General features: G+C 34.7%; 1 protein-coding gene and 1 pseudogene across 1 annotated transcript; one reads left to right on the plus strand and one right to left on the minus strand.

Annotated features, from left to right (window-relative positions):
• Nucleotides 1-8,614: 8,614 nt before the first annotated feature.
• Nucleotides 8,615-11,110, minus strand: LOC109171082. Its single transcript, XM_019320214.1, has one exon. The coding sequence runs from the start codon at nucleotides 11,108-11,110 to the stop codon at nucleotides 8,615-8,617; it is 2,496 nt and encodes an 831-aa protein (XP_019175759.1).
• Nucleotides 11,111-14,389: 3,279 nt separating this feature from the next.
• Nucleotides 14,390-15,435, plus strand: LOC109171084 (annotated as a pseudogene).
• Nucleotides 15,436-25,824: the final 10,389 nt, after the last annotated feature.

The raw sequence follows: 25,824 nt of genomic DNA on the forward strand, positions 1-25,824 counted from the left end.
TGGGGTTAAAACCAATTCCAGTTCTTTCCCCGGGCAGTCTGGATTCATTCATCATTCTATCCATTAGGTTGGATGAATTATTGAATTTATCCAAAACTTCAAGCAATTCTTGCTCTCTCTTCTCTTTTGCTGTGCACAGCTCCTTTAGAGCGAGAACATCTTTCTCAAGCTGCTCCTTAGCAATGACTAGCACATTGTTCTTAATACGAACTTGTTTTAGTTCATTATAGCTAAGCATGAGCCGAGAGTTCTCCTCCTTGAGTTTGGAGTAAGTGCTATTTATCACATTGAACCTCCTTATCATTTCGGTGACAGATTCATTGGAGGTAAGACTTCTCACTGAACTCGACTCAGCTGAATAACAAGAGGATGAATGACTATTTACCTCGTCTTCATCTGCCATGAGACATAGTTTGTCTGACTCTTGACTGAATAGGCACAGCAGTCCTTTCTCCTCATCAGTGCTTTCGTCTTCTGAACCAGAGCTTGAGGAGCTACTTTCGGTTGCGATTGTGTCAGAAGTTTCGTTTACTACCATTGCCTTCCTTCTTCCTTCCTTTCTGGAGTTTGATGATTCAGGTTTGTCGCTTCTTTTATATCTTTCTCCAGTCTCTTTTGAGGGACTTGTGGTAGCATTCTTATCTTGATGTTTGCTTACTATGGGATGCGGACAGTTCGCCTTGAAGTGTCCTGGCTTTCGGCAATTATAGCACAATAGCTGAGAGTCCATGGTTTCAGATTTTGAGGTTTGAGGGAAGTTCTCATGCTTCTTTCGGTGGCTCGAACGTTGTGGATCTTGAAAGTTGTTCTTTCTCATGAATCTTTTCATTTTCCTGAAAAATAGTGCATATTGTTCATAAGATAAAAAATCACAAGAGTTAGGTTTCGACCTGTTGGATGTTGATGCTGATTGATTTGCCACGAGAGCAATGTTTCTTGTTTCTGAATCTTCGGCATCTTTTGGTTCATGTTCGAACTCATAAGCTTTGAGATCACTGAAAATTTTGGCAGTGCTTGTTGTTTTCATATCTCGACTATCCCTCATTGCAATAACCTTCATTTCCCATGATTTAGGTAGACCACGAAGGATCTTCAGATTCATTTCCTTCTCAGTGAGCTCTTTTCCAAGATCTGATAAATCGCCCATCAGTCTGGTGAATCTAAGTTCCATATCCATGATTGATTCATTTGACAGCATTTTGAAATCTTCGAATTTTTTTATAGCCATTGTCAGCTTGTTGTCCTTTTCTTGCTCGTCTCCTTCTCCCAAACTCATTAGGACATTCCACACTTCCATAGCATTCTTGCATTTTCAGACTCTGGGAAACAGGGAATCATCCAGAGAGTTGTAGAGAATATTTCTTGCTACATTGTCCAGATTCACTCTTGTTCTTTCTTCTGAGGAGTACTGGTCTTTTGGTTTTAGTATCATTTGTGGAGCTCCTGCTCCCTGTGCGGCTGCTTGAGCATTCGCCATCATGATTGTGATTGGTCCGGTTGTTATGACGTCCCACATTTCATCATGAATGGAGCATAGGAGAGCCTGCATTCTTAACTTCCAGTCATCAAATTTAGCAAGACTAAATGCAAGTTGTTTGGAGCGATGAGCATGTTCCTTTTTCCATTTTTTAAAAAAAAAACGTGCAAAGAAAATATGCAAGATTTTCAAGAGATTTTTGAATAGGGATCTACCAGGCAGTAAATGCAAAGCCTTTACCGATCAAGGTATTGGCTCTGATACCACTTGTTGGTCCCGATAGAATGAGATGAGAGTCTAGAGGGGGGGTGGGGGTGAATAGACTCTTTTCGTTAGAAGCCCTAAACGTCACCTTTCAGTGTCTTGGCGCAGCGGATAAGAGATTTATTTTAGATACTTTGCACGAGTTTGCGTAATTAGACAAACTTTCGGTAACGATAATAAAGGAATGATATGAGAGCAAAAAGGAAAAGCATAAGTAAAGAGATAGAGAGGACACGAGATTTTATAGTGGTTCAGCTAATGTTGCCTACTCCACTCTTCTTCCACAACAGTTGGAAGGATTGCACTATCACTCTTAGTACAAATACACAAAGACTTCCTTGATCACTAAGCCGGACAGCCTTCGTAGGTTTTTCAACTCCTCGAGTTTACTCCACCTCTATCAACTTCTTCTCCTGAGTTGAGGTTGGTAGAAAATGATTTCTTGAATTCTCCAACGATGAGGTCTTGACTGACCGACCCTCCTGACGAGATCAGAGAGCTCTTGGACGATGATATGTATGGTTTTCCTAGTTGGCGCAATGTGCATACCTCTCTGTAAAACTCTGTGTCTTTTTAGGTTTCCCCCTTCCTTCTTATATATATAAAAAAAAAATTTGGACAAAAAATTTTAATTACATTTTTATTTTTGTTATATAATACAATAACTTGGAGTCCAAATGGATTTGAACTCAATTACCTCAGTTGTAGAGATTTTCTAGATCTTCTAGACTTCTATCTTCATATTTCAGATGTCTTTTGATATTATGTTTCTTACCTTTATTAATAGAAATCTCTATCACTATAACGGAATTTAAATAATAAAAAATTCTCTCTCCCTATGTTCTTGTCTCTCTATTATTGTCTTTGCAGTTTACTGTATTATATTTAGATTGCATCTCGGAACAAAAATAATGAAGGTCAAAATTAAACTATTAGACATGGCCTATATTTTTAATGGAACAATCCTGGCTGTCCTAATTAACGTGTGAGCAATCTGGTTCACTAATCTCAACTCCTAACGTAAACACAAGACACTAAATCAAAATAAGACACGAGACAGATACATAATCCAATAAAAGTATATTATGTCAACCGAAGTATACGATGTCAATATAATGAAAAAAGTGTAAGCACATATTATAATTGAGACACACTTGTATGAGACCATCTAAATAATTCTTATTCGTGAGACCAGTGGCAGAGCTATGCATGTGTTAATTAGTGGGGTCAATTGACCCCACTCAAATTTGATTGTTTATTACTTATATTTTGATAAATCTTAAAATTGACCCCACTAAAAAAATATATAATGGGGTCAATATATATATATAATCATTCTCAAAACATATATATAATTAGGGGTCAACATATAAAGGAATAAATGTCAAATAGGTCATCGAACTACACACCAAAATACAATTAGGCCATTGAACTAAAAAAGCAAGTAATTCGGTCATTGAACAATACAAAATGATGCAATTGAACCAAAAGTGACTTGTTTACCTGTTAGTTTGCTGACGTAGAGGTTATCATATTAAAATAATAAATTTTTTTATTTTAATAATTTTTTTTTTGAAAGTTACTGGCTCTATTACATTGTAGTATCTGTTCATTTTTATTTTAATAATTTAAATAACCAAATTTAAAAAAAAAGGGTGGGGGGAGGGGGGGGGGGGGGGGGCTTCGTGTCTGGTAGCCTGGAGACAAAGGGATCTTTCCTTTGTTATCAACGTCCATTCATGACGAAGTGTTCATTGAAATCTTAACGGAAGACTTTCCATCAACACCAAACATCTTGATTAAGTCCTTAGTGTACTTGGTTTGGTCTATAAAACTTCCTTCTTTACTTTGCTTGAATTGCAGTTCGAGAAAGTAAATAAGTTCTTCATCATGCTCATCTCGAACTTAGTTTTCATTAGCTTGGAGAACTTTTCACATAGTGAAGGGTTAGTACTTCCAAAGATGATGTCATATACATAGATTTGCACTAATAGGATATGGTCATCATCCTTGATTCGGAATAGGGTTTTGTCAACTTTACATGTTGTGAATCCACAATTGATTAGGAAACACGAGAGGGTGTCATACCAAACTCTTGACGCCTGTTTCAATTCATACAAGGCCTTTTTCAACTTGTAGACTTTATCCTCACCCATATTCACCATAAATCCCAGTGGTTGCTCAACATATACTTCTTCTAATAAGTCATTGAGAAAAACACCCTTGACGTCCATTTGGTAGACTTTAAAATCCTTGTAAGCGACATATGCTAGGAAAATCCTTATGGCCTCTAATCTTCTCACTAGAGCGAAGATTTCATCAAAATTTATACTTTTTTCTTGACAATATCCTTTAGCAACCAATCGAGCCTTGTTCCTAGCAATGACTCCTTTTTCATCCATTTTGTTCCTAAATACCCACTTCGTCGCAATTGCATTTTAGAGCGAAGGTCTAGGAATTAACTCCCATACATCATTTCTTTCGAATTGATGGAGCTCTTCTTGCATGGCTTGGATCCAATCTGGGTCTCTTAATGCTTCTTCCACCACATTAGGTTCAATTTGTGAAAGAAAGCAAACCATCATACTTTCATGAATGGATTATCTTGTTTTTTTGTCCTTGTCTCACATATCTAATTACTTGGTTTGGAGGATGGTCTCTTAACCATCTTAAATTTGGTTGAAAATTTGTTGGAGGAGAATGTTCATCTACTTCAGAAATATTTGGTTTAATTTCAACTTCTTCTGATTGTTCGAGTAAATGTAACTGATTTGGTAGTCGAACGGTAAAATTCTCTGATGGTTCAGAATCAACTATTCGGTTTATGTCTTTGTTATCTACCCTTCGATCTGATTGTTCAGATGTAGGTCTCTGTTTTGACTGATCACCTCTTCAAACTTCCAACTGTTTGAGCTTTTCGGACAAGTCTTTTACCTCTCAGTTGATGCTTCCCTCATCAAATACTACACGGATGGATTCTTCTACCGCCATGGTTCTTTTGTTTAGTAATTGTAAGGCTTTGCTGACTACTGAATATCTAAGAAATAATCATTCATTTGCTCTCTTGTTAAAAGCCTTAAGATTCAAATTTTCATTGTTGTGAATGAAACCCTTGCTACCAACAATATGGAAGTAGCTCACAACTGGTTTCTTGCTTTTCCATAGTTCGTAGGGTGTCTTCCCATAAACTTTATGAATTATGGAGTGATTTTGGGTGTAACATGTTGTGTTAACATCTTCAGCCAAAAATCTCTTACGCAATCCAAAAAGTACAATAATTGACCTTGCGGCTTCTTTGAGTGTTTGGTTCCTCTTTTCGGCAACACCATTTTGTTGTGGCATCATTGTAGCTGAAAGTTGATGAAGAATACTAAACTCTCCACAAAAATATCTAATAACATGATTAACAAACTCAGTTCCTTGATCTGAACGAATATTCACAATGCTAGCTTGTGCCTTTCTCATTTTGCAACTGCTTTAACAACTCGATCAGTAGCCTTTCGATCTCATTCTTTTTCTTCAAGAATAGAGTCTAAGTATACTTAGTGTAGTGATCTACTACCAATAAAGTATATTTTCTTCCACTTAAGCTTACAAGGTCAACTAGCCCAAACAAATCCATATGGAATATACTCAATGGTCTAGAGGTTGACTCCATAAATAGATACTTCATCATCACGCACTAATATTCATACACGTTTAAACTGTACATACAAAGGGATGGGTGGGGCGCCGGGGGGAGGGGCAGCTGCCCCCATTATGGACCCGCCCCTGATTAAACATAAACAAAATTAAATCATAAAAACATTTCAAATAAAAAGACAAAAACTACTAACCCCTTGAATTTATTGAATTAATTAATTTGGTATACTTAAAATCAATATTTTGGAATTTTTGAAGTCAAAATTGTGATACATGGCTCGTGAAAAAGTCATTCATATAAATTGTGAATGGTTGTTGTATTTGTGTACAATCTAAAATCTGTTGAAAAACGAATCTGTTTGAGACTGTCTCACGAATCCTTGTCAATGAGATGAGTCGGGTCAATATGAAATGTAATACTTATACTAGCAAATGTAATACTAAATTAGGAATAAAATGTTTATTACTTATATGAGAAAATGTAATACTTTTGAGGATAAATGTAAAACTTTTACATTTTGATGTAAAAGTAGAGAAAATTTCAATTTTGGTCATATGACTATATGTGCTTTGTTAATTTTAGCACCAGACTTTCAAAAGTGTCAATTTAGTACCTTGACTATGCAATTTTTATCAATTTTGGTCACTCCGGCCAAATTTCACCGAAAAATTTTAACAGTTAAAATAATGAGGGTATTTTAGTCATTTCACATCTCTTCCTTCTTCTCCGGCGAATTCGTCGCAACAGCACACCTTCCAAAGCATACTTAAACTCATTCGTCCAAGCCGTCGCTGGCGATTTATTAGTGTTCAGATGACCAAAATTCCGGTTGAAAACATCTGACTGTTTGTGTAAGGGGAGCTTGAGATATCGGTAGACCTAAAAATCTTTGAACTGCACTTCTCTTTGTGCTCGTCCAGCGCATTTCCTGCCAAAATTCCGGTTGAAAGCTTTTACGGCCAAAAAAAAGGCTTGCTCGAAGAAGAAAGTGAAATGCTAAAACTGATGTTGGTGCCTATTTATTCTAAAACTTCTCTATATCAACATTATGCTAAAATTGATGTTGAATAAATACTTCTCTTTTTGGATAATGTTGAAAGCATCGTAGCCCACCTCATCCTCGGATCCGCCGGAAAAGATCAATTCGTCGGAGAAGAACGAAAGAGATGTGAAATGACTAAAATATCCTCATTATTTTAACTGTTCAAATTTTTCGGTGAAATTTGGTCGGCAATTTAACCCGAGTGACCAAACTTGATAAAAATTACATAGTCAAGGTACTAAATTGACACTTTTGAAAGTCAGGTGCTGAAATTAACAAAGCCCCTATAGTCATATGACCAAAATTGAAATTTTCTCTGTAAAAGTATTACATTTTTCTTTATAAGTGCAACATTAGTTATAAGGGAAAACATAATAATTTGATGAAAAAAAAAAGTAATACTTTTATATCAAAATATAAAACTATTGCATTTGTCCTCAAAAGTATTATGTTTTCCCTTATATGTATCAAACATTTTATTGCTAATTTAATATTGCATTTGCTAGTATAAGTATTACATTCAAATATCGATCTGACCGTCTCACACATAAAGATCTGTGAGACGGTCTCGCACAAGTGTGACCCAAATAAAAAATAATCAAATAAGAAATATTTAGTTTGGCTGGTGAATAGTCAGTATGACAAGTAAAATGAGACAATTTGATTAATATATTTTTATGTAAGAATTGTTATATTAATATTTAAATTTAAATAATAAATATATTAATAAATTATCATTGGGGTAGTATTGACTCTTAATGCTACAGTAAATTGAGAAAGTAGCTATAAACAGACATGATTGAAAAAATCGCTATGCGGTCTTTGGATGCTCGGGGGCGCCTAGGCCCTAGGCGGCGATTAATCGACGCCTAGGCGCCCATGTATATTTTAATTTTTTAAAAAAATTTGTTTAAAATTTTTTAATTGTTTAAAACTTTATAATGATAAACTATTTAATACTTTAATAGTTAATACTAAAATATTAAATATTAACTTAAAAGCATCTAGAGTTTGAGCAATTTATTAGGATTATTCGTTCAAAACGATGTCGTTTTGAGTGAAACAACCTATTAAAAAAAAAAAAAAAAAAAACAACAACAATAGCTAATCGTCTACCTAGGCAGCCTAAGCGATGCCTAGGAGACCTAGTAAGCGCATAGAAGGCTTAGTTAGTCAGCGCCTAGGCGACCCAGGCGGCATAGTCGACCGCCTAGCCGGCTGATAGGTTATATACCCCTGGTCCGTGCTAGAGTTTATAGTCGGGTCGGGTCGAACGGTTCGGGTTTGACTCATCTCGGGTTTGACCCGTCACCTTTGACCCCGACCTATAGGCCAAAACCCGAACCGTTCGACCCGACCCGACTATAAACGCTAACACGGACCAGGGGTATATAACCTATCACCAGTCAACCGCCTAGATCACCGATTATGGTGATACGCTAGGCGTTTGACTAGAGCCTAGCGCCTAGGTGCCGATTAATCGGTGTCTTGGCAGAATTTTTGCAACACTGTGAACAGATACCACATTATAACAGAGTTAGTAGTATTCAAAAAATAAATTATTATTTGTTAAAATTTTGTTGTCGATAATTTAAGAAGTTTTAATGACGTGAGAACTAAATTACCTTGTCTAGGAAAACTCCTTTTCGTAAGGATTTAATATATCTACTATATATATATATATATATATATATATATATATATATATATATATATATATATATATATATATTATATATATACTAATAAGAGCCCAAGAGAGTTAGGCCTATAATGGGTAGAAAAAATGGCGGTCAAATTTTTTGATCAAATGAATGGCTCATATTGATCAGATTTTAATTTTTCCTTAAGATTTCCTAATTTATCCTTAATGAATATGATTATCCGTTAACTTTTACATTAAATATTATCTTTTCCGTTAATTTATGTTAGTTCACCGTTAATTTACTCATTGATTCCAATAAGAAAGGTCTTAGGTTCGAACCCCATCCCAATCAAAGTTGGTATAAATAATAATTTACTAGCTACAACAAAAAAAAAAAAATGCATATGCATTACTATAATTTAGAATTATGTGTCTACAATTTATGTATTCAAAAAAATTATTCATTATCAATAAATTAAATAAGAAATAATTTCATTAGTTATATTGTCTTTATTTTTCTCTATTTTTTGAAAACCAACCAATTTATAATGCATTAGCCATTCCAGGCTCAAGAAAAGAAGGAGGAAAATCCCTCCAGACAGTTCGCGCCATAGAGGCAGTTTCATGCTTAGCCATAACATGGGCATCCTGTAAAACACTCCTACGAACATGAATAACAACTGATCTAGCCATAGCAGACAGCAAACGATTACAATCTAACAAAACACTACCAAAATAAGTACGAAAAGAACTAGCATGCTTCAGACTGGAAACTAAAACGAGACTATCGGAACACACAGAAATCCTCGAGTATCCATTCTCCCTTAGCCATGATAAGACCTCACGCATAGCCATTGCTTCCGCCAGGAGAGGGTCATAAGGGCAAATAATCGGGACATTCCCTGCCGCCACAAAGGTTCCATCTAACTCGTGCACTACAAAACCGAAAGCCGGCGCCTGTGCCGGTCCATTAAAGCCTGCGTCAACATGACATACTACACCATCGTCTAACATTGCTGTAGTGGCGGGTTGATGGGCACTGAGGGTGCTTCGACGTTGTTGTTCAACAGTAGTCCAAGAGTTCCACTTCACTGTGAATCTCCTTACCACCACACATGGCATTGGCAAAAAGCCATCCCAAACAGCCTCATTTCTAGCAGTCCAGATGACATATAACATGCCACAAATCCTCCCTTGTTGATCAGCATTGTAAGGACTCGTAGAACCAAGCCAGAGATCAGTCCATTGGGTGAAATTCCTGTTGTCAAAAGCAGGGATTAGCAGATGAGAGATATTCCACACCTGTGATGCAAAAGGGCAAGTACATAAAACATGCATGATATTTTCCTCATCCATACCACAAGCTGGACAAATATTAACTATCTCCACTCTTTTATTCAACAAATTATCTAGAGTGGGCAAAATATTAGACAATGCTCTCCACATAAAAATTCTCCATCTAGGGGGGACCTGTAAACTCCACAAATTACTCCACACTGGCATAAACGGGCCATTGACCTCTCCCATCCTCCTGTATCCATCCTTAACCGAGTAGCAACCCCTCAGATCCCTGTCCCAAAACCAGTCATCATCATAATCCAAACACACAGACAGCTGCTTAATCAACATAATATCACGTGGGGCAAACAACTCAACTAGCAGACCATTATTCCATCCACCCGTGGTACTATCAATCAAATCCGAAACCAGCAGCTCCTGCCCCAGTTCTGGATGGGTCGAGGCCACATATGGATCTGTAGCATCAGGCAACCACGGATGATTAAGCACTCTCGTGGCCCTTCCGTTACCAATCCTACGCCTGCAACCAGACTTTAGTAACGCCTGCCCTGCCAATATACTCCTCCACACATAACTCGGGTTGCCTCCAATTGTGGCTTCATAAAAAGAGGATGTAGGATAGTACCTGGCTTTGAACACACGAGCCACAAGGGACTCCGTACTGGTTAACAACCGCCACCCCTGCTTGGCTAACAGAGCAATATTAAACTCACGTATTCGTTTAAAACCCATACCTCCAAACTTCTTTGGGACACACATTCGATCCCATGACATCCAGTGTATACTATTCTGCGAGCCACTCTGTCCCCACCAGTACCTGTTCATCAACCTTTCAAGAGCCATACACAAAGTCACAGGAAGTAAATAAATACTCATTGTGTAAGTGGGCATTGCCTGCGCTACACTCTTTAAGAGTACTTCTTTTCCAGCCTTAGACAGCAACTTTTTGTTCCATGATCCGAACCTCTGTTTCAACTTTTGCTCTACATACGCAAATACTGCCCTTCTATTACGGCCCACAACCGAAGGTAAACCCAGATACTTTCCGAAATCCTCTGCTTGGCCCACCCCCAACTCATTTGCCACTTGGTCCCGTACCCCCGCCTGTGTATTACGACTAAACGTAATACTGGACTTCTGGAAATTAACAGCCTGACCAGAGAACGCCTCATAAATCCCCAAACATTTCTTTACCTCCTGGGCTTCCTGCATATTAGCCTTAAAGAAAAGCAAGCTATCATCTGCAAAGAACAGATGTGAGATAGCCGGAGCCCCTCTTGCTACTCTGCACCCATGTAAAAGACCTTTTGCCTGAGAATCCTGCAATAACAACGATAAGCCCTCAGCACAAATTATAAAAAGATAAGGAGACAACGGATCCCCCTGTCTCAGCCCCCTCGTGGGCACTATTTCCTCCGTTGACTTTCCATTGACAAGCACCCTGTACCGCACTGTCTGCACACACAACATTACCAACTGGACCCATCTATCATCAAAGCCCAATCCAGTCATCATCCGTTGCACAAAAGGCCACTCCATCCTGTCATAGGCTTTCGCCATATCAAGCTTCAAGGCCGCCCACCCCACCTGCCCCAACTGTTTCCACCTCAAATAATGGCCAACCTCAGACGCAATAAGTATATTGTCTGAAATCAACCTACCTGGCAAAAAAGCACTTTGCGAAACAGAAATCAACCCCTCAAGTAGCGGTTTCATACGATTTGCAATCATCTTCGCCATGATTTTATACAACACATTACACAAAGCTATCGGCCTTAAATCAGATACAGACACAGGAGAGCATTTCTTTGGGATCAATACAATATTAGCATCATTCAAATTTGCAGGAAAAGACTTCTCAGACAAGCAATTAAGCACAAAATCAGAAACATCGTTACCTATGACATCCCAGAAGGCCTAATAGAAGCCCGGATTCATGCCATCCGGTCCCGGAGATTTATCCTTGCCCATAGAAAACAAGGCACTTCGCACCTCCTCCGGCTCAAAGGGGCGCAACGAATCATCATTCTGTTCTCTGGACACACGCGACTGCAGGGTATCAACATTAAACATTCCTGGGTTTCCCCCCGAGGTGAAAATCTGCTTGTAATAGTCCGTGACTACTGCATCCAAGGCACTGCCCTCCCTCCAAACACCACCCCCATCCTTCAGTTTCTGAATCACATTCTTCTTCTTCCGGTACGTGGCATACCTGTGAAAGAACTTAGTATTTCTGTCAGCCCCCTGAAGCCAGTGCTGCTTAGCACGCTGCCTCCAGAAAACCTCCTCCTGTGCTAGCACCACACTCAAATGCTCATCAAGCTACCTAAACCGGGCCAAAGAAGCAGGGTCCCGTCTACCCCGTAAAATATTCATCTCCTTTTTAATCCCTTCTGCCCGTTTCCCGTACTTATGATGGCGATCCCCCCCCCCCCACCTCCTCAAACCCCGGCCACACACACCAAGCCTTGCCTGCAAAGCCAAACCCGGTGTATTAGACCACTCCCTCTCCACCACCTCCCTGCAACCACCATCCAGCAACCACGCATTCTCAAACCGGAAACCCCGGGGCTTCACCACATGATCCACCCCTCCCAAATCTAGAAACAAAGCAGAATGATCTGACGAGTCAGTCCGAACATTAAAGACCCTCGCCCTATCATTAGTTATATTGTCTTTATTTTTCTCTATTCTTTACATTCAAATTCATCAATTGATTATATTCGCTGCATTATCTCTACAATGTGTTTATTAAAAAAAATTATTCATTATCAATAAATTAATTAAGAGAAATAATTTTATTAGTTATATTGTCTTTATATTTCTCCAATGTAAAAATTCTTTACATTCAAATTCATCAATTGATTATATTCACTACATTGTCTATTATCTTTATTGTGCACTATTTTTTTAATTAAATATCAAAGTTATAATACAAAATAATGCTATATATTTATTTACCAAGTATTTTATTAATACCATGAAATAATTAAAAAATATATATAATTAATAAAGCCAATCATATTAACTACTTGAAGGATTTGTTGACAAAGAGAGTATTCAAATCACACAACAGATTAAAGTGAGAACTATCTCGCAATGTCCTTGTTTGACAATCTGCGGTTAGCGGATTATATTAGCGGATTTGACCAGCGAATTATATCAACGATTGGTAAACAAATATTTAAAAAAATTAGCTGTTTAGATTAACATGTAAAATGACCTAAGGGTATACATATATTTAATAATAATAATAATAATAATAATAATAATAATAATAATAATAATAATAATAATAATAATAATAATAATAATAATTGTTTTGAAAAAATAAAAAAAATAATTAAGCCAATCATATTAACTACTTGGGGGATTTATTGACAAAAAATAGTATTCTAATCGCACAACAAATTGAAGTGGGAACTACCTCGCAATGTCATTGTTTGGCAATCAGCAGTTAGCTCTTTAATATTAGTATATATTTAATATTTTATGCCCTAATTTTTATTTTCTCTCCCTTATGTCACGTATTTGGTTTCAACCATACCTATACAATTATTTTATTGAAAATTATAATCAATTTTAACTATATTATCTTGCATTTGTAAATTTAGAATTACCTATTTAAATACGCAAATTCAACATTCAATTATCTATGCATGAACAATTCCAATATAATCTTGCATTTATATACATTAAAGTACTTATTTAAAAAAACATTGGGCATTATCCCAATCGCGCAATGCGCGTAAAAAAACTAGTATATATATATATATATATATATATATATATATATATATATATATATATATATATATATATATATATATATATAGAAAATTTTAATGTTTGACAATCAGCGGTTAGTGTTAGCGGATTATACTAGCGGATTTGACCAGCGAATTTATTCAATTATTAACATTGGGTAGAAAAAATGACCGTCAAATTAGTAAATCAAATGAATGGTTCATATTGTTCAGGTTTTAATTTTTTTCTTTTAAGATTTTCTAATTTATCCTTAATTATATGATTATCCATTTAACTTTTCCGTTAATTCACGGTTAGTCTAATTCTAATATTAAAGTCCAATATAGAATTATAACTACACCATTAATCTAATTCTAATATTAAAGTCTTAATAGAACTTAACTACAAATCCTAATGTCGGAATCTCCTCAAACAATATTAGTATATATTTAATATTTTATGCCCTAATTTTTATTTGTTCTCCCTTATGTCCCGTATTTGGTTTCAACTATACCTATACAATTATTTTATTGACAATTATAATCAATCTTGACTATATTATCTTGCATTTGTAAACTTAGAATTACCTATTTAACTCGCACGGGCTTAGCTCAATGGTTTAGTGGGTAGTATTTGGGAGAAGAGACCAAGGTTTGAACCTCAGCGGCGGCAGTGCGGGAATTATGTCCAAAGTGGGCAGATTCCTTGTGCGTATCAGCATTTGGCCCTTTCTGCTGAACCATTAAGTCACCGTGATTTACAACTTCCCACAATGCTCTGTCGGGTCGGAGTGTGGGGGGCCCTTGGGGTTGGGACTCAACCTTTGGGAGAAGAATTACCTATTTAAATACGCAAATTCAACCTTCAATTATCTATGCATGAACAATTTCAATATAATCCTGCCTTAATATACTTTAAAGTACTTATTTAACAAAAAAACATTGGGCATTATCCCAATCGAAACTAGTATATATATATATATATATATATATATATATATATAGAAAATTTTAATTTTGGTCCAGTGACTATTGAAGTTGTGTTAATTGCAACACTTGACTTTCAAAAATGTTAATTTAGTACCTTGACTATGCAATTCTTATCAATTTTGGTCACGCCGGCTAAATGTGACCGGAAAATTTTAACTCATTAAATTAAAGGGGCAAAAGCGTCATTTCATGTAATTCAAACCTCCTCTTCTCTAACCTCCTTCTCGCTTCTTCTCCCATCTCCATCTCCTCTTCGCTGCCGGCTTCCAACTCATTAAATCTGATGAATCTTGCCTTGTCAAAGGCGTGCACGACGATCTCGAGATCACAAGCTCATCCTTTGCTTTCTCCATCTTTGATTCTACTTCCGGAATGCAAGGAGGCTCAGGATCAGATGAATGAGGAGCTATCTGGGTGGAAACTAGTGGTTGGGAATGTGTTCAGGGCTCCAGAGAGCGTGGAGCTTCTGTGCATGGTGGTGGGATATGGGTGCCAGATTTTGGGAATGGCTGTTGCCACCATTTTCTTTGCAGCTCTTGGGTTCATGTCACCGGCTTCACGGGGCAGCTTGATCACATGGATGCTGTCATTCTACCTGTTGTTGGGGATTGTGGCAGGCTATGTTGGGGTGGTTCTCGATTTCATAGAGAGTTCATTGTTTCTTCTCTGGAATTGCCTTCTCAATACTCATAATCCTCAACTTGCTCCTCTGGGGAAGCCAAAGCACTGGGGCAATCCCGCTCTTCACTTACATTATTCTACTTCTCTTGTGGTTCTGCATCTCGGTGTCATTGACTCTAATGGGTGGATTGATTGAGCCTGGGTTCCCCACTTGGAATACCCCATCAAACCAACCAAATCCCTCGGGAAATCCCGGCACAGAGATTCCCAACATGGTTTCTAGTGATAGGAGCAGGAACACTCCCCTTCGGGACTTTCTTCATTGAGCTCTTTTTCATCATGTACAGCATATGGCTAGGACATGTCTACTACGTCTTTGGGTTCCTCTTCATTGTCCTCATCCTCCTTGTGCTCGTGTGCGCTGAGGTTTTGTTGGTCCTCACTTACATGCAGCTATGTGTGGAGGACTGGAGGTGGTGGTGGAAGTCCTTCTTTGCGTCGGGTTCGGTGGCACTCTATATCTTCCTCTACTCCATAAACTACCTATTTTTCGACCTCAAGAGCCACAGTGGACCTGTTTTAGAGCTTCTCTACTTGGGTTACCCGTTGTTGATGGCGCTGGCTATCATGCTCGCCACGGGAGCCATCAGCTTCCTCACCACCTTCATGTTCGGGCATCGTCTTTTCTCATCTATCAAGATTGATTGATTGATTCATTCATTCATTATATATAGTTGTTTTACTTTTATCTTAGTTTGGTTTAATTTGTAGTGCAATAATGGACAGTAAGTTGTTTAGATCGAGTTGCTCTGTCTGTTTGTCTGTCTAGATATTATTGATTATATTGTTGCTAGTGGGCTAGAAAGGATTACATTATATTACAGTGGTGCCATGTTTAGCCATATCTCAAGCACCTCAACCCCATATAGCCGGAAATTCAGTCGCCGGAGGCATGCAGAGTGAAGAATCATGTGGAATCAGACGGAATCGATTTTCATGTGACTGTACTTGCGTTTTCGGAAGAAGAAGCAAAGAAGGAGAAAGAAAATGATGAGCTTGTGATCTCGAGCTCGTCGTGGACGCCTTTGACGAGGAAAGAGTCATCCGATTTAATGAGTTAGAAGCCGGCAGCGAAGAGGAGAATGAGATCGGAGAAGAAGCAAGAAGGAGGTTGGAAAAGAGGAGGTTTGAATTACATGAAATGACGTTTTTGCTCCTTTTATTTAATGAGTTAAAATTTTCCGGTCACATTTGGCCGGTAATTTGGCCGGCGTGACCAAAATTGATAAGAATTGCATAGTCAAGGTACTAAATTAACATTTTTGAAAGTCAAGTGTTGCAATTAACATAACTTCAATAGTCAGTGGAGCAAAATTGAAAATTTCTCTCTCTTTCTCTCTCTCTCTCTCTCTCTCTCTATATATATATATATATATATATATATATATATATATATATATATATATATATATATATATATATATATATATATATATATATATATATATACTATACTATACTATACTAATAAGAGCCCAAGAGAGTTAGGCCTATAATGGGAAGAAAAAATGGCGGTCACAGATTTTAATCAAATGAATGGCTCAGATTAATTAAAAGATTGATAAGATTTAAATTTTACACTAAAATTTCCTAAAATACCCACACACCGTTACTAATTCCGTTAAAATTTTAAGAATTGCCGTTAGTTCACCTTTAACTTACTCATTGATTTCAATAAAAAAAAATAAAAAAAAAAGTCTTAAGTTCGAACCTCATCCCAATCAAAGTTGGCATAATTAGTACTCTATTTTACTCTTATTAAATTATATAAATAATAATTTAGTAGCTACAACAAAAAATTATAGATATGCATTTCTTTAATTTAGAATTATGTGTTCACAATGCCTTTATTCAAAAAAAAATTATTCATTATCAATAAATTAAATAAGAGAAATAATTGTATTAGTTATATTGTCTTTATTTTTCCACAATATAAAAATTCTTTATATTCAAATTTATTAATTGATTATGTTCGCTACACTGTCCTTACAATGTCTTAATTCAGTGAAAAAAAAATTATTCATTATCAATAAATTAATTAAGAGAAATATTTTCATTAGTTATATTGTCTTTATTTTTCTCAAATGTAAAAATTTTTACATTCAAATTCATCAATTGATTATATTCACTACATTATCTATTATCTTTTTTTGTGCACTATTTTTCTAATTAAATTTCAAAGTTATAATACAAAATAATGCTATATATTTATTTACGAAGTATTTTATTAATACCATGAAAAAATTAAAAAAAATATATAATTAATAAAGCCAACCATATTAACTACTTGAGAGTTTTTGTGACAAAGAGAGTATTCAAATCACACAACAAATTGAAGTGAGAACTACATTGCAATGTCCTTGTTTGACAATTCGCAGTTAGCGGATTATATTAGCGGATTTGACCAACGAATTTATTTAATTATTAACATTGGGTAGAAAAAATGACCGCCAAATTATTAAATCAAATGAATGGTTCAAATTGTTCAAGTTTTAATTTTTTTTTAAGTTTTTCTAATTTATCCTTAATTATATGATTATCTATTTAACTTTACCGTTAAATACCATTAATTCACCGTTAGTCTAATTCTAATATTAACGTCTAATATAGAATTATAATTACACCATTAATCTAATTCTAATATTAAAGTCTTAATAGAACTTAACCACAAATCCTAATGTCGAAATCTCCTCAAACAATATTAGTATATATTTAATATTTTATGCCCTAATTTTTATTTGTTCTCCCTTATGTCCCGTATTTGGTTTCAACCATACCTATACAATTATTTTATTGATAATTATAATCAATCTTGACTATATTATCTTGCATTTGTAAACTTAGAAATTACCTATTTAACCCGCACGGGCTTAGCTCAATGGTTTAGTGGGCAGTATTTGGGAGAAGAGACCAAGGTTTGAACCTCGGAACCTCGGCGGCGGCAGTGCGGGAATTATGTCCAAAGTGGGCAGATTCCTTGTTCGCATCGGCATTTGGTCCTGTCTGCTGAACCATTGAGTCACCGTGATTTACAACTTCCCACAATGCTCTGTCGGGTCGGAGTTTGGGGGGCCCTTGGGGTTGGGGACTCAACCTTTGGGAGAAGAATTACCTATTTAAATACGCAAATTCTTAATTCTTAATATACTTTAAAGTACTTATTTAAAAAAAAAAAAAAAAACATTGGGCATTATCCCAATCGCGCAATGCGCGTAAAAAACTAGTATATATATATATATATATATATATATATATATATATATATATATATATATATATATATATATATATATATATATATATATAGGAAGGGTTCAGGTGCGAGAGGGGCTTCCCGTGCGGTTGTGCGGTTGGACGCACATTAAACATTAACTGACGCACTTTAAGTACACAACACACGCACATTAAACACACAAACAAAACACCTTCAGGACACAAACTCACGCATGTTAAGCACAAGCCTCACGCATGTTAAGCACAAGCCGCGCGCACCTTAAACACAGAACTCAGACACCTTTAAGTTTCAACAACTACTCACATTAAGCACAAAACTCACGCATATTAAGCACAAAACTCACGCACCGTAAGCACAAAACTCACGCACTTAAACACAAAACTCACTCACTTAAGTTTTCAACAACAACTCACATTAAGCACAACATCACGCACATTAAGCACAAACCTCACGCACATTAAGCACAAGATTCACGCATTTAAAGTACAAAACTGACACACGTTAAAATCGCACAACTGCATAGGAAGCACTTAAATGCATTGGAACTTAATTCTATATATATATATATATATATATATATATATATATATATATATATATATATATATATATACTATAAATGGCGGTCAAATTTTTAATCAAATGAATGGCTCAGATTGATCGGATTTTAATTTTTCCTTAAGATTTACTAATTTATCCTTAATGAATATGATTATCCGTTAACTTTTCCGTTAAATATTATCTTTTCCGTTAATTTCTGTTAGTTCACCGTTAACTTACTCATTAATTTCAATAAAAAATGTCTTAGGTTCGAACCCCATCCTAATCAAAATTGACATAATTAGTACACTATTTTACTCTTATTAAATTAAAATAATAATTTAGTAGCTACAACAAAAAATAATACAGATGCATTTCTTTAATTTAGAATTATGTATCTGCAATGTCTTTATTCAAAAAAAATTATTCATTATCAATAAATTAAATAAGAGAAATAATTTCATTAGTTATATTGTCTTTATTTTTCTCCAATATAAAAATTATTTACATTAAAATTCATCAATTGATAATATTCGCTACATTGTCCTACAATGTCTTTATTTTAAAAAAAAAAATTTATTCATTATCAATAAACTAATTACGAGAAATAATTTTATTAGTTATATTGTCTTTATTTTTCTCCAATGTAAAAATTCTTTACATTCAAATTCATCAATTGATTATATTCACTACATTGTCTATTATCTTTTTTGTACACTATTTTTTAATTAAATATCAAAATTATAATACAAAATAATGCTATATATTTATTTACCAAGTATTTTATTAATTATATTTATTAAGAAAAAATATAATTAAGAGAATTAATTAAGAGAAATAATTTTATTAGTTATATTGTCTTTATTTTTCTCCAATGTAAAAATTCTTTACATTTAAATTCATCAATTGATTATATTAATTACATTATCTATTATCTTTTTAGTACACTATATTTTTAATTAAATATCAAAGTTATAATACAAAATAATGCTATATATTTATTTATCAAGTATTTTATTAATACCATGAAAAAATAGAAAAAAAAATAATTAATAAAGCCAATCATATTAACTACTTGATGGATTTATTGACAAAGTGAGTATTCAAATTACACAACAAATTAAAGTGAGAACTATCTCGCAATGTCATTATTTGACAGTCAGCAGTTAGGGGTTAGCGTTAGCGGATTTGACATGCGAATTATATCAACGATGAGTAAAAAGATATTTAAAAAATTAGTTGTTTAGATTAACATGTAAATTGACATAAGGGTATACATATATTTAATAATAATAATAATAATAATAATAATAATAATAATAATAATAATAATAATAATTTTTTTAAAAAAAAAATAAAAAAAAATTAAAAAAATACAATTAAGTCAATCATATTAACTAATTCGGGGTTTATTGACAAAAAGAGTATTCAAATCACACAATAAATTGAAGTCAGAAACTACCTCGCAATGTCCTTGTTTGGCAATCAACAGTTAGGTCTTCAATATTAGTATATATTTAATATTTTATGCATTAATTTTTATTTGCTCTCCCTTATGTTCCGTATTTGGTTTCAACCATACCTATACAATTATTTTATTGACAATTATAATCAATCTTGACTATATTATCTGGCATTTGTAAACTTAAAATTACCTATTTAAAAACGCAAATTCAATATTCAATTATCTATGCATGAATAATTTCAATATAATCTTGCATTGATATACTTTAAAGTACTTATTTAAAAAAAATATTGGACATCATCCCAATCGCGTAATACGCGTAAAAAAATTAGTATATATAATAATGGTTGATTATTAAGGACGGTGGGCAACTACACGTGACACCGTGTGCAAACCGATAGCGACCGTCCGCGTTCACCCCAATGCCCCAACTGCAACTCCAATTCCTCGGTGCACAAAAAATTTACAACATTAACACAATAACACGAACCAAGAATATCGGTACGATTAACATAACAATAGACAGAGGTGCTATTACTTTGATTCTTAAAAATTATTCCTAAATTTATTTCTTGATTCAAATTTTTTTTGCAAATTCTTTTTCCTCGACCTTACTTAAGGGTGTATTCAATTATGACTTTGTAAATTTTAAAAACTTTTAAAATGATAAATTTTAATAAAGCTTTATTAACTTTCACATAGTCGTTCAAAACTTTTTAAAATTTTGTAAGACTCTATAAAAGTCTATTTAAAAATATTTATAAATTTTTATCAATTTTTTTTATTTTAAAAAGTCTACAATCTTGCATTTGTAAACTTAGAATTATCTATTTAAATACACAAATTCAACATTCAATTATCTATGCATGAATAATTCTAATATAAACTTGCATTGATATACTTTAAAGTACTTATTTAGAAAAAAAAAAAAAAAAAAGACATTGGGCATTCTTCGCGTAAAAAACTAGTATATATATAATTTTAAAATTTTAGTTTTGATATATATGAAATCTTATGCGAAATAAAAAAAAAAAAACAAAAAAAAAACATATAAATGGATTTTGCTGTATACGTATATTTTTTTTGTTAAAAATAAACAATATATAATATATAATAAGATAATAATAATTACCGTCTATGTATGTCTATAATTTATATATTGACGTAAATAAGTTACCGGAGATTACAATATATGAGTAACAAGTTGTATTGCTAAGTATTTTGGTATAAGAATTAGAACGTGTCTTGATCAGCAAAGAATCCTCTACTTATACTAGTCTCCTAACGGTAAATAACTGTTACATTATAACGAGGAGTCGAGCACTTATTTCCCTGTCCTGAATGAGCGGTAGTAAATAATGACCCGTAGTAAATAATTCTGTTCGTTGGACTTCTAGGTAGTTTCGGGTGAGGTGCTTGTTGGTGGCCCGGATCGAGTGCTTGTCCCATTATTCTGTCACCAGCCCCCCTACTCCCGAGTCTGCGAATGTGTTTGAGCTGGCTTATGAGTAAAACTCTATCAAATTAATCCTGCATCAAAGATTCTTAAGTATCCTAGAATGTATGCTTTTATTTTCGAAATATTTTCCTGCCTTCTGTTTATTTCAAAATATTTTCTTACTTTTTTTTTATTTTAATTTTATGTCTCCCCTCAATAAAAACCTTCAACATATACATAGTAATTCTGACCATCCTGCCACCAGTTCTTTGTCTCCACCTGTAAGTTTTCTGTCTTCTTCTTCATTATTTATTTAATAGTAATTTTTTTAAGACTTGAGCGGCTGAGGCAGTCTCAACTAGCATAGTCTGAGCGAGGCCAATCGTTATACCCTACACCACGGCGCACATAGCACTGTGCGCCGCGCGCCTCACAAAACGACATTGTTTTGGGGTCGTTTTGGGAGGCGCGGTAAGAAGTTGTTGGAATTATGTGTATTTGTTCACACAATTATGTGTATTTGTTCATATAGTTATGTGTATTGGTTCATACAGTTATGTACATTTTTTATACAATTATGTACATTCTTTTTATACAATTATGTACATTCGAATTAGAAAATTTGTGTGTATTATATTAATAGTTGATGTGTATTACGTTAAAAGTTTATGTTTATTATGTATTATGTTAGATTATGTGTATTATCTTTTAAAAAGAGTATGTATATTTTGTTATATAATTATGTACATTCATGTATACAATTATGTGTATTCTAGTATACCATTATGTACATTCTTGAACAACGGAGTTTTTTTTTTTTAAGAAAAAACTACTGCCATTCACTGGGGCAGGAAATTTCAAAAAAAAAAAAAAAAAAAAAATTAAAACGACGTCGTTTTGCATCTGGGCGCATAGTGCAACGCACACCGTGGTGTAGGATATAAATTGCCTTGCGAGGCGTCCTTGGCCGATTCGGCCTAGCCAACCTTAGCCAATTTGGCCTGGTCGAGGCGAGGCCTCAGCCAGGATTTTTTTAAAATATATATTTGGTTTTTTTCCTTTTTTATAATTATTATTTTAACGCGACCAAAATCTGGCCGAGGCAGCCTCGGCCATATGGCCTGGCTGAGGCCCATGATTATTTTGACTAAACTTTTTTTTTAACAATAATAATTTTAATTAATCTTATTTTATTTTATTTTATTTTTTTACAGAGCGTTCCTGTATTTGAGTATTTGGGCTTGTTTGTTGACCATGTTAGTTTTTCTATATTTAATCGATGTCGTATACTCGATTGATGGTGATGACCTCCCTTTTGATGACGAGGAATACATTCTTGATGACTATGACCATTCTCCCATCTATGATAATCTTCTACAAGTTCCTTGTGTACTCTTTGTTGGAAAAATTAGCTTAAAATGGCATAAAATTGCATATTAAGTGGCTATTTTGTGGTACAATTATCAGTGGGGTCCACTTCCGATTTGGGTCGGGTCAAAGTGGATTCGGATTCTTCGTAGTAAGACGAAGAGATTGATATATTGTACGCTCAAAACGGATAATGGGTGAATGAGATATTGATTCTCAAAGTAGATCCATTTAAGTTGGGAAATGAAGGGAAAATGTAGGACTTTGTCCCACATTGGTTTGGAAACAAGATTTGCCCCCATTATATACATGAGCTCTTTTCAAGTTTGTAGAATTGTATAGCATAGAGGCTCTCTCGCGCGGGGGGATGGGGGGGGGGGGGGGGGCGGGGTGCAAATCAAAATCCAACTAGAGGACATGAAAAAGGCTTGGAATCAAGTCCGAGCTCGCGTGCGCCGGCACCTACGGGCACGAATGTCGTCCGGAAATGGGCTGGCCTTGCGGGCTAAGTTATGCCTAACTTCGGTATCATTTTCCATGCACCCCAACGGTCTGATTAAACTCATCTGTTACGGAATTAATACTGTTTTAATTCCAATTTTTAAATTCTGAGTTTAATCCTACTTAGTGGTGACCGTTACAGGTGTTACACAATTTGTTTTAACACCAATTTAATGGCCATGTTGAATGCTATCACTCCAACATCCCTATATAAAGAGAGGTAGAAGCAGTAGCATTTTACACACAGTGAGAAACAAAGGAATTCCAGTAACTTTTCATCTCAAAACTTCTGCTTCTACTCTCTTCTTTAGCTAATCTGTGTTCCAGCTTTGCTTTGTTTGCCGGGTTCCTTGTTTAGGTGCTTAAACAAGGAATCGTAGCACGTTTTATCCTGGGAAACCTAGGCTACAACGCTCCTAGCACTTGTGGGAGGTAGCAAATAAGGTTTTAAGGAAAAGAATTTCGAGTTCGAACTCGTGCTAAATCCCTACCCAAAAACTCAACCTTTTCCTTCCCAATTCTTTCTGTTTTCCCATATAATATTAATCTTTTCGTAGGATTATTATTTTTGGGAATTTTCAACCATATTACCCAACACTCTTGACCCATCGTCTTCTAATTCATCAATGCCTAGAACATGTCCAAAAAAGAAGAGGTGTAAGCCCCGCATGTGATACCTCATATTTTCTGGACACTATATGAGAACCATATGTGCGTGCGGAGTTAATTTTATTAAATTATCATATCCTTGTTACCTTATTTTATTTTATTCCTCAGGCTCTTAATATTTTTTATTTATTTATTTATCAGGTAGGAGGAAACCCAGGTAAAACAAAATATAGTCCTCTAAGTATTATTTACAAAACGCCAGCAAGGCAAACCAAACATGTCATCTTCCAGAATGCCCCTTATATCCTCTGGAGGTGAAGCAAACACATGCAAGCCTCTGGAGAAGGTTCTGGCCAGGTGAGCCATGAAATCTGCTGCACAATTTTGCTCTCGATTGATCACCTCTACCCGCCAAGAAGGATATTATAGGTGGCATGGAATTATTTATGAGATTCGCAATCTCACTGGCATCCATTTCAAAAATCACTTTCTTGTGCCCTAGGTAAGCGGCTAGCTGGATCCCCTTTAGGAGAGACCATACCTCTGCTTCCAGTGGTGAGCACCTCCCTATGTTATATGCAAAGCCATGCCTCCAAGATCCAATATCGTTTTGGGAGGCGCGGGACGCACAGTGTTGTGTGCGCCGTGGTGCAGGCCGGGTATAACGATTGCTACATTATTGAAGATGGCTTCGATTTTCCATCTCCAAATCCACCATAACAGGGCGTTTGGTTGGAGGGATTTTAAATTCCCTTCCTACATAATTCCAAAGGCCATTAAATTCCATAGTTTGGTTGGAGGGAATTGCAATTCCCTCATTTTCATGGAATTAAAATCCCATGTTCCCCCCTGGGATTTTAATTCCTGGGAAAAAAAGATAGTGATGAGTCAAAATTATCCCTTCCTTTTTTAACCTAAAATTAATGTCTAACAATAATAATGGACATTTTTGACTTTATACTACTTATTCCCTTTCAATTCTCATGTATACCAAACATTGGAATTGAAATTCCCAGTAATTCTATTCCTGTCAACCAAACACTGGAATTTAAATTCACACTTTATTCCCAGTAATTCAACTCCCATGAAATTACAATTCCTTTCCTACATAATTCCCCCCCTCCAACCAAACGCCCAGTAAAGTGTTAGCAAATAAAGTTTTGTTGTCAAGAGGGCTTTTCCCATCAAATCTTCCTGCAATCCCCATTACTATTTTACTTATATGATCTTATATCATCCATAATTATACTATTTTACTTATAAATTATTTTGTTATATTTTGACCAAAAATTATTTTGAGATTATTTGACCAATATTATTTTATGGATACTATGATTCCTATTCTATTTATTATACTCCTAATATATATATATATATATATATATATATATATATATATATATATATATATATATATATACACACACGTATATGTATTATTTCCTAACATATATGTATTCTATATTCTATTTCCTATTCTATTTTAGTAACGTATTATATATATGTAAACATTCAATTCATAATCCTAATTAATATAACTATAGACTATATATATACATACGTTATACACTGCTATATATAACAATCCATCTCTCTTAGACTCTCACTCCATCCCTCTCGGCCTTCCTTATTTCTCCGACAAAATATATATATATATATATATATATATATATATATATATATATATATATATATATATATATATATATATAACAATCCATCTCTCTTAGACTCTCACTCCATCCCTCTCGGCCTTCCTTATTTCTCCGACAAAATATATATATATATATATATATATATATATATATATATATATATATATATATATATATATATATATATATATATATATATATATATATATTCGTCTCTAGCTCTCTC

The sequence above is a fragment of the Ipomoea nil genome, unplaced genomic scaffold (genome assembly GCF_001879475.1).
Source record: "Ipomoea nil cultivar Tokyo-kokei standard unplaced genomic scaffold, Asagao_1.1 scaffold3394, whole genome shotgun sequence".
NCBI lineage: Eukaryota > Viridiplantae > Streptophyta > Magnoliopsida > Solanales > Convolvulaceae > Ipomoea > Ipomoea nil.

Bases quoted from the DNA above. Each gene is read 5' to 3' on its own strand.
- LOC109171082 (XM_019320214.1), bottom strand. From the start codon at position 11,110: ATGGCGAAGATGATTGCAAATCGTATGAAACCGCTACTTGAGGGGTTG.